General features: G+C 42.6%; 1 protein-coding gene across 2 annotated transcripts in view; it reads left to right on the top strand.

Moving 5' to 3' along the window:
* Positions 1-18,270, top strand: part of LOC139304225 (junctophilin-1-like) — a 29,043-nt gene extending 10,773 nt beyond the window's left edge. The window contains exons 4-8 of one of the 2 annotated variants that reach the window (XM_070928113.1): positions 9,357-9,475; positions 16,233-16,588; positions 16,661-16,966; positions 17,589-17,685; positions 17,858-18,270. In XM_070928113.1, coding sequence (XP_070784214.1) covers positions 9,357-9,475; positions 16,233-16,588; positions 16,661-16,966; positions 17,589-17,669 — 862 coding nt within the window. In that variant the 3' untranslated portion in view covers positions 17,670-17,685; positions 17,858-18,270. Of the gene's footprint in view, positions 1-9,356; positions 9,476-16,232; positions 16,967-17,588; positions 17,686-17,857 lie in introns of both variants that reach the window. The other variant, XM_070928112.1, reaches the window with a different exon arrangement.

Below are 18,270 nucleotides of genomic sequence, written 5' to 3'. Positions count from 1 at the left end.
CTGGGCTGTGTCGACAGCAGTGGCGATAGGATTTGGTTTCACCAACATGCCATTACACTGTGTGGCTGTGGCTTGTAATCTCTCTGAGAATGGTACATATTTCTACTTCTCAAGAAGAAGGCTGGGATGAGTCAGTCAGGCAGGCGGACAGAGGGGGGAGTCATGTAGAGTCCAAGGCTGTTATAAGGAGGTTAACTCATGTAGTGGTTCACCTGCAATCATTAAAAATGTAAAAGTACTCCTTCTGCAGATGGTTCACCCACTCCTCCATTTCCTCTACAATCTTTCCTTGACTTGGTTTATGAAGACTGTACTCCCTCCATTACTAAACAGTAAATGTGATGCACTGCTTATTTCTTTCTTGTGGTGTGTCTTCTTGTCTCTGTGTTAATTGTGTATGTAACAGTGGTTAATGAGAGTATAAGTCAGTGGAGTGAGTTAAATATTGTATTAGACACACTGTGATTAAACATGTAGAGAAATAATGAGTGCAAGCTGATAGTGCTTCTGTTCAGTAAGCTTGATCTCCAGGGATTTCCCTCTGCGTGTGTGTGTCTTCGTGTGTTTTTGCCATCCTCCTGAGAATTTTATCCCAAATGTCAATGTGCAGTTGTGTCTAACTCTGTGCACCTGTTCAAGAGCTGTTTACATTTGCCACATGTTAGGATCAGTGGCTCTAAAGTCTGCTGGTGAGGTGAATCCAGATAAAAGTCACAAGTTTAATTGAGCTGTGACAGTGACAATGTCTATAAATAGATATGCATTGGATTGCATTTTTGCAATCTTATACACCACTGTTCTCTAGACTTTTGCACATATTATACCTATGTGACATCTTCTATCACAGTATTTGTTGATTCGGCAATTTATTTCATCATCAATTCATCTGTTGATTATTTTATTATTCAACATTTGGTTTATAAAGTGTCAGTTATAAAATCCCATTACAATTTCCCAAAGCCCAAAGCAACATCTTCAAATGTCTTGCTTTGTATGACCAACAGTCAACAACCCAAAGATGTTGGAACCAGAGAATTGTGGCTTTATTTTTTTCTCAAAAAATGACTCAAAACAATTCATCAATTATCAGAATGGTCCCAGATACATCTTCAAATCGATTATTCATCACATAATAAACGGCAATGGCCTAATAAACTGAAAGCTACATAGGTGTGACTGGTATGGGAAAATCTCAGTAGACACATTTGGATTGTCTCACAGTACATGTTCTCGTATCATCCAACCCTATTCATACATAACATTACACACATGTAATATCCACACCAGACCAACACCTGTAATGTCTTTAAAATGCACAAATAAAGAACTGCAGCAGCACCAGATTTAGCTGTAAAAGTTGGCTTTTTTTTGTACCTACTACCACAGCCGTGTCTTTAACCTCTGGGTACTAATGTGCCCTGCTAAATCTGTTCAGCCACTCTGATTGGCTAGCTAGGCTGCTTTCACTCCAGATGTTCACGGATTGGATTATGGAATTATCACTTCTCTTGTTGATTCAGAGTATTGCTTTTTCCACACAGAATCCCTCCATGAGGCATGTAAAGACTCTTGTAATCACATGCATAGATAATGCTTCGTGTGTGGCCGTGTTCGTGACGCATTTTCTTTAGGATTTGTAGAATTTGTCGCTGTCACCTTTTCACAATAATCCACTGGATTATATTATTGTAATGATGCAATAATAGTTGACTTTTTATGTCACTCTCAGCATTGTTTGTGCACACGTCTTCCACTTAGTTATGAAATAACCATAAAAGATAGATTGAACGCAGATTGCATCACAATTTTTCAGCTATGGGCAGATGTGACCTAATGCTAATGCTCCTTTTGGCTTTGCACTGAAGAGGAAATTGATGGTTGTGTGTGTGTGTGTGTGTGTGTGTGTGTGTGTGTGTGTGTGTGTGTGTGTGTGTGTGACAGCGGGGTGAATGGTGGCAGGAGATTGGAGGAGAGAGCACGGACCATAATTAAAACTATTCCTTAAGCTCAAGTGGTTGCCAGGCAATGTGACCTTTACTCACACAGGTTCAGCTTCGGATGTTGAGCCTCGTAGTTAAATGAGACACACCATGGAGCGGCTGCTTGTGTGTGTGTGTGTGTGTGTGTGTGTGTGTGTCTCTGTACCTGTGTCTCCCTGTTTTCATCCAAGTTGTAAACCTTTTAATGTATATTCACTTTGTCAAAGCACACTTAAATTTATCACATTTGTGTGTGTGTGTGTCCTTAAGTGTCCATGATAGTTTGTGTGTTTGTGTGTGTATTATGTGCGTGCATGTGCAAGATTATACCCATACAGTAGGCTGTAGTGTGGGTTTGCTCATTTGCAAATTCATTAATACAGGCCAGATGCCTGGTTGGACAGCTTGCTCAAGTGTCTCTGGTGGTTACCATGGATACTGCCTCACCGCCGTCATCATCGTGTCAGCCATTTGTTGATTTTCTTTATGAAGTAGTAGAGTGAAGAGGCGTTAGTTTAACATTGTGTTTATTCATCCTTTCAGGCTTGTTCAACGTGTCTGGTTCCAGTTGGAGATTTACAAAAGATTTATGGGCTGTTATAGAGACGACACTATGAAGTTACCTCAGCGTGTCCTTTATTCACACTGATTCTCAGTAGGCCTCATTATGGCATGTCTCACTAATGGTCCTTTTCAACATGCAGATTTGATGTGTGTGTGTGTGTGTGTGTGTGTGTGTGAGTAAATTAGAGTTAACACAGTCATTAGCACGAGAGGTAGCTCATTCTTTCTGAGGTGGATGTCAAAAGCTTTTGCATGCATGTGTGTTTGCATGTGCATATGTTGTAGGTGTGCAACGTTTGCATAGTCATGTAACAACATGTCTTCATCGGCATAGGTGGAGCCCTGTGTGTTTCCGTGTTTGTCAGAAATTGAAGATCCGGTCCTGAGATTCATCTTGAGTTCAGAATATCGACTTAAGTGATGTTTTTTTTAGTTAGTGTTTCAATTTTCATTTTAGAGCTGAAGCAACTATTCAGTTTGTCAATTAGTCCATCGACTGAAAATTAATCAGCAACAATTTTGATAATCAATTGATATCAATTTGATAATCGGATGCACCGATCCAACTTTTTTCTCCCGATATCTCAACTCCTACCTACTGTCTACCTCACCGCGTGGGACTCATTGGAATCATTTTTTTGTAATGTAACATTATTAAGCTGAGTCCGCGTCTCGCCATGACTCAACAAATATAGCGGAGACACTGAATTTGGCCAACTGGCCGACACCCAACCTACTTAATACGGATCATTTTGGATTTCCTATCCTTAGATTTTAGGAGCTAATCCACAAAGGTCTTGTCCTTTCACCTGTAAACTTTGTATTCAGTGATGTGGTACAATGCATTCAACTATAAACTTCACTCAATGATCATAATTGCCAGTAATTATATTAATTTCCAGTTTCTTATATGAGTGACATGTCAGTTGAATACACTATATATAATAAAGATTTAGGAGCAGACAAGGTGAAGTCAGCTCAGGTGCCTTACGCCTCTTTTATTTTTTTTCCACCTGTAGTAAGCGGCCCATTCATGTTTTCATTTATGATTTCTATGTGTTTCTTGTTGGCGATTTTAAAAATGAGTTCTATTTAGACAATAAGGCTTAAATAAGGCTCCTGTTTTTAAATAAGTCTTAGATATACCTTTTTGAAGGCTAAAGAAACAGGTATCTTTGGGGCTGTGTTGACTTGATTGACAGGTGTCTCAGCTTTAATGGTTGCTGTTTCCTCATCCCTCCTCAGGATCGTCTGCCTACAGTTTAAAAAAAATGAAGGCGACATTAAAAATCAAATCCACACACAGATACCACATCACGTTTTTCTGTAGGGTATGGTTTAGCCACCATCACTCCCCTCCCCCTTTGTGTCATTAGCTGTATCAGCTGTGGCCATGTTTCACTAGCAGTGTTGACACAAAGAGCACTGAGCTGAGGTCTGAATCCCTGCCATTGCCCTTCACCAAAACCAAAGGGATCATCTCAGCAAGGGATTCTGTGTCACTGTCTCAGCGGATGCATATCAGCACTCAGAGGAGAACGTTTCAGACCTTCATCTCTAAACATGTACTACACAAACATGTGACCATACACTTGTACAGTAGTTATTATAATACAGTAGTTTAGTGTATGCATATTCACAATCATTTCTGAGAAGCACCCGTACACATTCACACACTGAAGTACACATACCTGAAACCATGTGTTTTTGGATGAAGGCCAGGTGAAGTCTCAGTGGAGGGTTCAGCACAGAGAACACCAGTGGGAGATTAGGTCAGTTTGTAATCCACAGCCTAAAATGTCAGTAGAGTTTGGGGATTTCTTTTCCTGTTTAATCAAAAACTGATTCTACTCATTCTTCTTCTCAGAAACTAAGTCTTGTTTGGGAATGGGGAATTTCAATCTTTCTGGTCAGGTCAGCCTTTGTAGGCCTATCATGAGCAAACAGGATAAATTAAGTAGGAGTAAATACAAATTGATTCTGAATCTGAAAGTCACGAAGGTACAGATCAAAACTACTTCAAGGCTAAACTATACATAAAGGAATAGTTCAACAAAAGTTGTTGTGTGCTGGCTGTAGCTTCATATAGTCTTACTAGTATTACTTTAAACTTTGTGATACAGTGCCATGCATTGTGTTTTCCAGAGATTCCAGAGTATTTGTCCTTTCTCTTGTATTCTTTTCTTCTACAATCTGCCGCCACGTGTTTTCCTCACTCATTGTGCCATTTCCCTGCACTCATTCATGCTGCTGCAGTGCTCTGTGTACTTACGTTCGACAAACCTTACGTTTAGGTGAAATGTGAAGAAAAACATTAAGATTCATAAAGCATGTTATTTTGCTAGGCCAGTCATAAGAAATCCAATTCAATAAGCCTAATTGATCTTAGATGCTGTTTTTCTATTTTGAGCATGCGCATCTCTACTTTTTCGTACAGTACGTGGCCATGCCCAAATATTCTCATTATACAGCATCGCAGCTCTCTTTTCAGGATAAAGTTAGCTTATCTCATAATAACAGCCACTCCGTCTCCCTTTTAAAGCCTCATTTGCTGTAGCTATTGTCCCTCACCACTGCACCCCCTGGTAATGTGAGCCCAGACCTCAGCCCAGGAATAATTCCTGAATAATTTCAGAGTCGGTTTTAGCTAACCACTAATGGTGTTAGTCATGCTTGAGTAATCCTGAATTAGCACCAGCAGGGAATTCAATAGCAGGCCTGGAAGGATATGAGAGATATGTGCAGGGCCAGCTAAGTGCTAATTTGTGCACTTTCTGGGATGTTCTGCACTGCTCCTTTGGACCAGGGGACTGTTTGGGTAAGATACAGGGTGATAATTTCTGTTGATGTATAATATCCTTTCATGAGCAGATTTGAGCGCTCAGACCAGGAGCATCACTGCCCAAATGGAGCATGATCTTGAAATATGACTCTTGCTGGATAGTAGTTTTGTCTTGGTCCTGGGCGGTGAATGAGAGTGATGAAGTTTATAGGAAGATTGTTGAGTGTGGATTTTTACCACGGACAAGGTCAAGACTCATCTCCTATCTTATTATATACCGTGCCAGTCAGCATTCCAGTTACCAAGCTTGGACTGACGGGGAGGGGGAATGGGTCAGTGTGGTGGAAGATGAGGAAAAGAGAAAGGGGGGCGTTTTGGATGAAGCAAAGGGGGGTGGAGGGGACCAAGAGGCGAAGGGGGTGCAGAACTGTGTCAGCATATGTGAGGGAGATTCCTCAAATAGGCCATAGCCTGGGGAGTGATGGACTGAGGAGTCACTCAGGGGAATGTGCACAGAATTGAACACACACTCACACAATAGGCACATAATACAGATACACACATGTATTCTGCGGGAGACCGAGGTATGACAAACCTTAAAGGAGGATGCACCGTGCCGCATGCGAGCTGGGGTTTGAAATTGAACCCTACGGTAAAATTAGAGAGGCTGCGATGCATACCTCAGCAGTTCTAAATACCCAGGAGTCTTTAGAGGGTCTCATTGACACAGTGCTTGTCTGCTGTGTGTTTCTGCACCTTTCTGTCTTTGCTGCTGTGACTTTTAAATTTCCCCGCTGTGGGATTAATAAAGTCTATCTTAATCTTAATCTTAATCTTATTCTCTGTCTGTCTTTCCATTTCCATACCTTCCCTGTTTTTCTCACCCTCATCCTCTATCTCAAACAGCCACACACACATTCCGCAGAGAGAAAGAGCGTCCGCCGCACTGGCTGCCAAACTGACTCAACACTTTTCACACAATTCATTTGTCACAGTAATGAAAAAACCACGGGTCTCACCAGGCCTTCGGCAATATCATCTCTCAAACGGAGCTTCAGTCCAAAAGGAATTGCTTCAAAGTCTTTGCTCCTTTCTACACTTTGTCCAAATTTCTACAAACTGTTGTGTGATATTTGCATTAGTGCCAGCAGGTGCATTTGCCTGGACCCATCCCCAGCACTCAACTGCACAGGAGTGCCTGCACAGCCCAAAACTAGACGTGAACAGGTGTTGCTTTATATTCAGTATAGAAGTTAAAACTTTTTCAAAGGTCAGTCGTGAGTGTGCATATTGTTATTTACTCAGACTTTTTTTTGCCTTGAACCTTTGATTAACAAGACACTGCATTACATAATTTGGAATGAAAAAATGTGTCTGTCTACTGTGGCCAGTCACACTTAAAGCTGCTATAAGCATATTTTTACATAACAATGGATCAAATGACTATGTGTAATGTGAAAGGAGTCACTCGTAGTGACAAACCCACCTGACGCAATGTCCCTCAGCTATATGAAGCATTTTATCATCTTTCAGCTCACTGTTTTGGTTTTACAGCTGCAACCGTTAAGATTCACTCTCACCACTTGAGGCAGCTGTTGTTAGTGATGAACGCATTGTACGCTACCTGCCCAACACCAAATAGCAGACAGACACAGATAGCGACTAGCTGGTGAGCATAGTGCAGCATTTAGCAGCAAAAGAGCCTGATATTTGCCTCAGGAGCTGAAAGGGGAATGAATAAAGGGACTTACATTTGTCAGGTGTACACAAACATGACTCCAAATTACTGCTAATGTTGCTCTTTAGCTGCGTTCACAATATCAAATTGTTAAACAGATATTAAGTCAATGTTGTGTTTACAGCTTGTTGCGCTGCCCCCAAGTGGGAAAAAAATTGTGGGTTTAACAGTCCATGCGTTGTGGAAGGTGTTGGTGTCCCTCACTAGTTTGATTGAATTTACGGACGCTTGGAAGAAAACCAACCAACCCTTTCGCCTCTACGCTCCACATGCCCATATTTTCTCGCCTTTCATTTCACTCTCCTCTTGTCCCACTGCTCTATCACACTCCCATCATTCTTCGCCTGTCACCTCCCGCCACCAGACATCCTGTCTGTGAACAGTCTACATCGCTTCCTGTGGCTGCCCATGATTTCATGCCATCTCTACCTAAAGGGAACTGTTAAGATCCTTAGGATATCTTGTGGGCATGCTGTATACATGCCTCCTCACACTTGGCTGCACATTTCACACATTTCAGAAATAGAAGCATGTATGTCCTTGTGGTAGCATGTGTGGCAAGTGGATGTCCGCAGTATATGTGTCGTAGTGTGATGTAACTGGAATGCTTTAATGTCAGTTTTTAATAGCGAAGTGCTCTTAAATAAGACCATGAAGCTATACTGTACCTGCTTTTAGCCACACCAGTGAAATTCCTACATGTTTGTAATAACTCATGACAAGAAGCAAGGCATTGTGTGTCATACTGTGTGTGATTGTAAATCTGAATTTATATCTGCGGCTGGTCAGTGGTTTCCAGTAGCTGTGCAGCCGGTAAACACAGCCTGAGTGTGTCCTCTGTCTGTGGGTGATGCAGGGACTTATTTCTGGCGAGGAAACTGTCCATCTCTCCCGCCAGCATATGGCTCCTCATGCATTTTAATATCTCACTGTCCCAGCTCAACAAAAACAGGACAGCCCAGAGTCCAAGGACAGAGAAGTAGTCTGAAATAGAGACATCTGTCCGTTGGGGTCACTCTGACAGAAAGACAGAGGGAGGGGAGGAGGGAGGATGCGGGGATGCAGCGTCAATAGACTGATGAAGAAGGATCGGGGAAAAACAGGAGCATTGATTGAAAGAGAGAAGGGATGGTGAAAGAAAGAGGGAGAGGACGATGGATGAGTGGGGTTAAGCAGGGCAGCAGGCACAGCTGTCAATACTTACAGTGATACTTGGACAGCCCATTTGGATCTCTGCATTACATGTTGTACTGTCATGTGTTGTGTAAGGGTCTCACTCACTATCTGTTCATACAGTAAATGACTAATGCACTGGATTTAACTGATGTATTTCATATTGTTGAATAATTTTGTCTTTTTCAAAGGGAGTCTGGTGGTAGGAGAGGGGGAAACAGTCCCTCGCCAGTGCATGTTTGTCAGTATTTGTGTGTTTGCATGTGTACATGTACACTATCTTTCGGTGGAGTTTTCAAGGGATTTGTTAAGCAGGTCACCCCTCTGCCTCTGTCTGTCTAACCATGGTATGCTCCCATAATACCTCTCAGTGCTAATGCTAAGCTCACATTGATCCCAAAACGTATTACTCTTCTGCCTTTTGGTTTTTGAACATCAGCATCGTAGAGCAGATGTGGATGCAAGCTTTTCTCATGGTAGTGTTTAGGCAGGGCTATTAAATTGTCAGTGCCACTTTTGTTTTGTTTTTGTTTGAGGCTCATTGTATGAAAGTTTATAGAGTAGGATTGAAAATACCCTCCGAAGTGAGCACCATAGGGTTCCAACAGGCCTTCACTACACCACCTGCTGTTTATACATTATACGATATGATATGATCATATGTGTGTTTACATGTGTTTGTGCCTTTTGGGCACTGCTCCCATGTGGTCCAGCAGCACTGCAGTGCTCCAGACTGGATTAAGGTCTTGCTTGGTTGTGGCTGCACTCCATTTGGAAAATCAGGATTTGGATTTGAGATAGAAGCACAAGGGGAGGTGTTATGTCATCCCCAAGAGGGACAGGCTGAGTGATACAGCTCAAAGATGAGGAGAAAGAGGGAGGGATGGAGGGTCAGAGAGATAGTAGAGGGAAGCTGTTGTGTCTTGTATCTTGATGATGAAAGTGTCATGGATGGCATGACAGCATGCAGACACAGTCCCAGACCAATGAATTATTACGGAAAATGGAAAATGTATGTTTCTATCTACCACGCGTTCTTCCACCATGGTGGTTTTTACCTTCTTTATGTCTTTACCCCTGAGTTACCATGCAACCCTACTCTCTGTTTGTGTTTTTCCAGAACGGCCCATGCCAGGACAAAAAGCGAGGCTGCAGAGCAGGCCGCCCTCTCCGCTGTGCACGACTCTGAAATTGCCAGGGCGGTTGCTAGGGAGCTGTCCCCCAACTTCTACCAACCAGGTAACCTTTACCAACAAGCCTTCATACGTACACAACACACGTCTGATGTTTTAAAGAATGTTCCCAGTGGCAAAGTGTGAACATCACACAGCCTTAGGAGGGATATGTGTCCTACAGTCTGAATAAGAAACACTTGGACTGCAGGTGCACTGAGGGGCTAGGGAGGTTACATGTTCACTGCACATGAAATACAATACTTTGACTATTTCAAGTGGATCCATTTGCTTAAACAAGCAAGGTTTTAGACAAGACCCAGAGATGAAGTTGCAGCCCTTGCTAAGACTGTCGTAGGGGCCTGGAGGGAGGCTTTAACACATGAGTGGTTCACCCCCAACAGCGGGACATTTACCCAGCCAAGCTATTCTAAAATCCTCACTCACCTCCACTATGCCTTTTTTAGCTACACAATCCTCGAGCAACCGATCTGTCCATTCAAACCACGTTTTTAGAAACTGGGTAACTAGTAAGAGGTTGGGTACTTTGTATGAATAATGATGTTTGCACAGTTTTAGAGTTGTTTACACAGGCTGTGTCTGAGTCAGTAATGAGCTTGTTGTGGGTGCACAAAAGCATAGGGTTTGGTGTTCCAGGACTGTAATCGAAGACTAGCGGTATTGAGGATGACTTCTAACACCACAATGCAGGACTGTGTTACAGCTTAGACAAAGCAGAGTCAGCTTGAAGCAGGGTACTGTATTCTGGATGGAAGCCTCAAAGGCCTGTTGTAACTGCTCGGAAATACTTGCTAAAATCTGCAGCCACAAACTCTGCCAAAAAAAAAAGAAAGAAAAGCTAAAAGTATTTTTTTTGGTGGTGTTTTTCAGATCATATCAAACTTGTGCTTTAGTGGAGGTTAGACATTTCTAAGAGGTATATGAGTGGTTGTAAAGGAAACCTACTGCTCCTAATACCAAAGCAGTTCTCATCTTTCCTCTGCCCGGAGGTTTAACAGGCACGCTGCCATACTATACAGCAGCTCACAGGGTGTCGACTCAACTCTGTTAGTTCATTTACAAGGTAAGCTGAGTTTTACAAGGCAATGCCGGACATATAATACGACATAAATAGTGAGGGTTACAGATCCTTTTTTGTGAGGTCAGAGGTGGAACACAAGGGCACAAAGAGGGCAAGATCAGAAAAGGCTGGATCAAAATTGAGGTTTTAATGTAGCATTACCTTATTATTTCCCCTCTTGGTTAATTGTGGTATTTTCTGAGAGCAGATTTTTCATCTTAACATGTAATTTTCAGAGAAATAATTCTTACAAAAAAAACTCGGGCAAGGATTCATCTACTAACCACATCAGCCAGTATTTGGTTATAGGTTTTGTAAGAATTTAAAGAAAGCAAACTCTTACACTGAATAAATTTGACATTGTTCTATAGCCATCATTTGGAGGGATAAGTTCTATTAATATTGCTTGAAAATGCTATCATATTCAGAAGTGCTATGTCATACCTTTTTTGTTTATTTTTATTTACAGCGTAAGATCTAAACTAGCCTCGCCTCTTCCACTGTGTGTAATATATTTAGGTCTATGAGCTAGCCGACCTTGGGCCCTTGCCAAGAGCCACCACAAAATAGTGGGTGACAAATAGATTGACAATGGGACCCATTCAAGCATGTCCCTCCACTAAGCCACAGCAATGGCCAGCCCCAGCCAGAGTCATCCAGCGGCTTGTTTGTGTTGTGGAAAACAGTGGTCATGCTTGGCAGGCCGGGTGATCTCCGGGTTCACAAGTCTGTGTGGAGAGTGTCCTTGCCTTATAAGTCAGATCATGAATGAGAAAGTGGCCGATGTCATAATAATGTGCAGCACAGGGAGACATCTGAGCCGCAGCGTAAGCGTGTCTAGTAAGCCCAGCCGAAAGCCAGACAGGAAGCTACAAATAGCCATACCCCATTTTCCATACATTTGTTTCATTTGTAGTTTATGAAAGTCTTAGTAGCAGTTTAGAGAATCAAGAATGGCCTACTTCTAGGTTTGTTGCTGGTTCACAGTTTGTCCTCAGGCGGGATATCATGTTTGAGTGTAAACAGTTTCCCCTATTTGCATCTTCCTGGCAAAATGACCACCACTGTTGTTAACCTAAGAGAGAAAACGTCCTGTGTAAAAAACCAAGAGGGAGTAGAATCCAGTTTTTTATGTGTCAAGCATTATAAGGAACCTGCGTGACTTTTCCAAATTAATCTGCTTTGCTTCCTCAATGTCTACCTCTGCAGTGGAAATATTCGCACTTACCCCCATCCCTCAGCTTCTAATAAGTCCTCTAGGGTAACAACCAGGGGCCTAAACCCCTTGTTGTTTGTAATTGGCATTTCAGACTCATAGCAGATTATCACCCAGATTGGGAGTGTGTACTTCAAAAGGGAAGAGAGGGTCACAGGGAACAGGACCCTGACCTTTATGATTGGTTCACATACAGCACCCTGGAGGGGGAGCAGTGAGGGTTAGCTGGGCGTGGCCTGTGCCGTGACGTTAATTGGGCTATATTTGGTCCTCGCTGGGGTCTAATGGAGACATAGCTGAAATCCTTATGCACTGAGAGGTGCTCGGTCCTGCGCTCGCCCCTCTCAAGGGCTGACGCAGAGCAGCTGTCCCTTCCTTCAGCCGGTCACTGGGGGGGTTGGAGGTTGGGGGGCCCAGCAGGGATCCCACTCCGCCCTGTTTGACCCAGTCAAGGTACACTTGGACCAGGTGGAACCATAAAAGCCTGGACCTGTCAGGGCTGAAAACCAGACATGAGCAGGTGCTGCTTTATATTCGTGGCAGCAGGTGTCGCGAAGTTTCAAGACAGTAGTTCAGCTGAAGTTTAAAGTCATGCAGCAACTTCTTATGACTCTCAAGGATACAGCATATAAAGTATTTTAAGATACCACTGATCTGATCCTTCTCCAAACAAATGTCAAAAGCCTTTTTGTCCCCTATCGTGGAAACGGTAGTCATCAAGTAAAGTAGATGGGACATTACTGTGTCAGCCGCTCATGATAGAGGTAAAATCCAAGTCCTCTCCTAAAGTCTTACTGCACGAAAAGTCTGGGAGAACTTGTGAAAGTAGGCTGAATCTAACATTTTGGAGTGTTTGTGGAAATAAGTGGATCACAGTTGGATGAAAGGCAAATTTCCAAGATACATGACAAACATTTGTTTTTAAAATGGTGCCCCAAATATGCTGACGTATTCACATCCGTAAATTGTGAAGTGCGTGTATGGAAAAATCCTGTGGTATTTGCTGCTGTTTCCTCGTCTGGATTTGACTCTTTTCGTGCAGCCTCTCCCAGCATGCCATGTCTCCATCAACCACATGTCAGTTCTTGTGAACATGAGGCCTTCCATGTTCTTCTTTGCATGCTGCCACTTAACAAACGAAGCACAACACGAGAGTGATTACACAACCAGTAGCCACAGACAATGGGGTACACTTTATTTGCATGCATTTGTATGAGTGCAAATGTTAGTGTGTGTGCGCATCTATGTAACAGTAGTGGAAGTAATCTGGCCAAACAATGATAGCTCCCCCCTGTCCATCTGCCGGTGTGAGTAGGAGGAAGAAAGGGAAAATCTAAAATGCTACGAACTGAGTCATGAATAGTAAATGTAGAGAAAATGCTGAGATCACAGCCCACAGAACAGGCTAATACATATATAATACAACAAGAACACAAACCAGGAAAATGCAAATGCCTTTCACTACCACTTGGAAGAAGCTATTATATTTGACATATAGACACTAAAGCAAACAGTTTGCCTTAGGAAATGTACATTGACTTCTCTGTGCATCTGACAAGGATGTAAAGTCAAGGCAGCAACCAAGACCTGTCATCATTCATATAACAACAATAGCCTTGGGTGAGTGTTTGATTGTCAGTGCACAACAAGATTCAAATGGTGAAAATAGATATTTCCTTTCAGGCCAAAGTTGCTTAATGATGGCCTTTCAACTCTGGGGTTTGTAACACTAGATTATAAGCTACTATCCCCGTTGAATCTTCCGTCGAACCAGAATGATGCACAATGGCAACAGATGTGATAATAGTACATACTGTACTCTGCCGACCCCCGACCCCCTATATACACACATTCATGCATGCACACACATACTGAAGCTTCCCTCTTGCCACTGCTGTTCATCTCATATTAAGGTCAGCAGGGGTTAGGCTGAGTCTTAAACAGCCGATCCGTGGTGTTTTGTGTGAGTATATGATTGCGCGTGTCTGTCAGCGCGTGTGTTTTGCTAAGAGTGCACTGGAGCAGAAAATGTGCTGTGGATTAACATGAACAGAACTGGCAGCAACAGCTTAAACAAAAGCTTGTATTCTAATAACCTTAAAGAGACAATGATGAGGCTAGAGGGAAAAGACTCAGTACATATTACAGTTGAGCTTTCCCTCTTGATATGCACATATCTTGAATTTGACGAAAAATTCCAGTGTGCTGGCCTATTTTAATGACCCTCTTTTGAGGGCTGCAGTCTGAGCCCAGTTGATCAATGTTCAGATGAAAGAAACGCAGTGGCCGTTCGGGTAATTGAGTCCCAGTACATGTTCCAGCTGACCTGGCAGGATTCCTTGGTAGAGTACATCTAATAAATCTTCACTCACTCATCACAACAATATCTACACATGATAAAATATGTAACAAATAATGAGATTAATCTTTTAAGTATTTAAGTAAAATTTCCTAAAGATTCTTTAGCAGCTTCTAGTGTTGAAACAAACACAAAAAGCATGTCCATGTTCAGCATGTTTTGTAGTTTAGCATGGCTTCAGAAGTGTAGTGGAAGTAGTTTTAATGACTGTTGCTCTTCTACGTGACTGTGAGGCTGGGGGTCATTTTAGTGCCGAGAACCATTCAGAAAATGCCTGGAACCCCTCACAGGAATCTGTCCCCAAACAGAGGGAAACTGCTCGGGCCCGCCCACGGAGCCCTAACTCTTATTGAGTTATGGTGTGAAATTAAGCTCGGCAGATATATTAAGCCCCGCAGATGTTCAAATGTCCCCCCATCTCTTTGTAGTGGGTCTTATTGGCTGTCACAGTTATGAAACAAATTAAGAATGCCATTCAGCCAAATAATACTTTGGCTTATGAGTACTGAGGCCCAAAAAGATTCAGTCAGACAGTTTACGCTGATATGGGATTGGATGCACTTGTTCCCTTCTGGATTTGAGGTTTGCACAACTAGAGGTGATGAGTGTCAAATCTAAATCAACATGAATTTCTTTCCATTGAATTACAGCTCGCAAGCTTATAAGGTGCATGCATATAGGAAATGTCTCGTAAATCCTTTTGATTGATCTCTGAGATTAACTCGTTTTCCAACCCAATTAATCAGTCAATAGAATCACATCACCTCACATTGACTGTGCATATAGTATCTGGTGGGGGTGAAAAACAAGAAAAAGCTCAATAACATCTTTCCTTCTACATAAACATATAAAATCGATTGTCTATATAATTTTGATTTTTTTTTTCTCTATTTCAAATTGGCTATATGGGATGCGGAGGATCCTTCTCTGCTCATACCATCTGATGCACTTCAAACAAAGCAGCATTGTCCCTGTGTTAGTCACTCTGACACCATCTAATTTAGGCGAAGTGAAAAAAAACAGGCAAACAAAGAGCCTGATGTCTCTAATAAATATTAATTCAGTACAGAACAAAGGGACAGATAAAGTGTCATTTTTCTCACATGCAAAAAGCCATTTACATTCAGATTCAGGCCCCATTGTATACACATTAGAGGACCTAATGTCCAAAATTAAAATTCAAAAGATATATTGTTAAAAGAAGAGTGTGCATTTAGTGTACATGCAGCAGTATCGTTAGACTATCTGTGTCCACTAACCCATGACCTCAGTCCGTAAACACCTGATAGAGACAGGAAGTTAGCCAACAGTATGAGCTTCCCCGAACAAAAAAGAGAGGCATCGCTGCACCTTAAGGTCTACTCTCTTTATCTGTACAGACGTGTTGGTTGGATGCTGAGAACTGATGTGAAAAGGGCCTTTCCAGGAAAACAACATACTGATAAAAGAGAAAGACTGATGATAACGAGCCTGCAGAGGAGGCTTCCTTTGTGAAATGGTGTTTGTGACCCTGCATTAATCAGTCTATTTTCCCCTGTCTGCCTCAGTCTTTGCAGAATGATTGTATATATAATGTTAATTCATGAATATTTTATTTGAAAGTTCAACTATGCTTAGGGCCAGCTCTGGTTTAAATCTAGCTTGTGGTGCAACATTCCAGTCAGGCAGGATGGATAGAAAATTGAGAGTGCTCTGCCCTCCATTCTGGCTTCTTGGGCAGTGGCTGGATCAGAAATTTCAGAATAGCATTGGTGTTGGTTCAGGGTTTGATTGAATCTCCTGTGTCATCATTGAACTATGCCTGAACCTCAGATAATGGGGTATTTGAATCTTGGTAGTTCTTGTATGTTGTACTCTCGGTATATGTGTTAGCCCCAGTTTGTGCCTCTCATGTATTATCATTACACTCAAGACACAGAGCAAAACATCCGTTTTTCTGAAAGGTAAATCACTGGTGATCTTTGTAAAACCCAGAAGGCCATCTAGCTACATCTACCACAATTTGGAAACTATTTCCAAAATCCTGTAGAGCAATAGTTCATTAGAGAGTTAGACAAAAAAACAGGTACCACTCTCACATCAGTACGATAAATATGCCAGCATCCAGTTCGCTTAGTACACTTGATTATGTATGATGTTAATGTGTGTCACCTCCCTCACCTCTGCAGGACCTGACTACATAAAACAACCAGTAAAGGAGCCTGTGGAGATTAAAGAGGTCCCTGTTGAAAAGAAGGAAAGGTCCCCAAGAGATTCTCCCCACTTTTACCGCAAAGGCACCACTCCTCCCCGCTCCCCTGTGTCCAGTCCTGTAGCTACGCCTCCCCCCTCGCCTCACTCCAGCAAGAAGAAGGGTCAGCTCGCCAATAGCACCAGCCGCAAAACCAGCAAAGAGGAAAAACCCTCCCGCAAAACAAGCAAAGAAGAGAAGTCAAGTCATAAGACCAGTAAGGATGAGCGGTCTAGTAGAAAGCAGAGTAAAGAGGAGAGGCCGTCCGTCACTGATGGCCCTAAAGGTTCTCATGTGCATGTTGAGGCTCCACCTAAACCTGCTAAAATTCAGCAGTCTACCACAGCACCTGCTCCTCCTCCACAGCCTCCTGCAATTCCAGTCAATGGCGAGCTCCACAGCGAGTACCACAGTTACTACGTTAAGGCCCCTTCAAGGGTCCCTCCACCCCCGGACCCTGAGGAAGATCTAGAAGAAGAACCAAGTGCCCTGGCCCTGGCACGTATGCCCCCACAACCCCCTAGGTCCTTTAGTACCCCAACTCCTAAGCCAGCCTCCATACGGGAGAGCAAGAGCGACCAGAAACTCAGGAAGCAGGATTCCCTAAAGCCAAAGAGCCTCGCAGACACAAAGAAAGCCAGTATGGAGATTGCAGAAAGCATGGAAGAAACAGTAAGTATCAGTGTTAGGAAAGGAAAAAGTGTTTTTGAACGAGTAGTTTGACATTTTGGGAAATACGCTTATTTGCTTTCTTGCTGAGTTAGATGAGAAGCTGGATACTGTCTATACGGGAAATATGAAGCTGGAGCCAGCAGCTGGTTAGCTTAGCACAAAGACTGGGAACAGGGGCAAACAGCTAGCCTGGCTTTGTCCAAAGGTAACTAAATCTGCCTACCAGCACCTCTAAAGCTCACTAATTAATACGCTATATCTTGTTTGTTTAATCCATACAAAATCTGAAGTGTCAAATTCCTGGAGTGTCCTCTGGTTGCCTGGCAATTGGTCCCAGTTGCAAGAGTGATGCAAGTTAGTTAGTGAGCTGAAGAGATGCTGGAAGGCGGATTTTGTTACCTTTGGACAGAGCCAGGCTAGCTGTTTCCTGTCTTTGTGCTAAGCTAAGCTAACTTCATATTTACCATACAGACATGAGAGTGGTGTCAATTTTTTCCAAAAATGCGTAATAATCCTTTAATACTGCCTACTTCTATCTATCCAAATGGTTCTTAATGTGAAGACAGTACAGATCATTTGATTATTTTGTGATATCTGATTTTTACGTCATTTTGTTTTGCAGGGTCCTAACTCGATCCTTGTTGCTATGGTAATGCTGTTGAACATTGGCCTTGCAATTATATTTGTCCATTTTCTGACATGATGATGCTGTTTCTCAGGTAAGTTCATTTATTTTCCTCAATACCTTTCTTAATCAACAACGAGGAGCAGATGAATTCATGTTTTTCTAAAGATGAATCTGCCCTGTCTCATGTGTCCTGTGTGCCACAATGTGTGTCTGAAACGTGACAAGCAGCCAATTAAATCCAAACAAACTGTTTTATGTTGCAGTGAAACCATGGCAACCGGTACAGTTGCATCGCCGGCCTTGAAAAATGAAAATGGCGCCAGTGAGACACGGAGGCGGCCGTAGGTGTTTAGGAATCAGCATGACACCGAAGAGAATCAGGAGGAAGGCATCACTACCACCAACCTGTCATGGGCCTTCTTTAGGGCCAGCCCCGTGAATTAGCACTCCTTTGGCTTCTCTAAAAGCTGAGGTGAAATGTCGTGTCTAGTGAGATATAAAAAAAAAAGTTTAAAAATACAACCAAACATACACAGTCTGAAAAAAGAAGTAATTGAAACCCACACGTGTGCTGATCCAAGCACTGGTCTCTGTAGCCCACTCCCACTGCCAAGGCAGAGATAGTGGTGGGCTGACGGACTTTTCTGGAAGAGTGTGGAGATGCACTTTTAGATGA

The sequence above is a fragment of the Enoplosus armatus genome, chromosome 21, assembly GCF_043641665.1.
Source record: "Enoplosus armatus isolate fEnoArm2 chromosome 21, fEnoArm2.hap1, whole genome shotgun sequence".
Classification (NCBI taxonomy): Eukaryota; Metazoa; Chordata; class Actinopteri; order Centrarchiformes; family Enoplosidae; genus Enoplosus; species Enoplosus armatus.
This window is presented reverse-complemented; position numbering and strand designations above follow the sequence as displayed.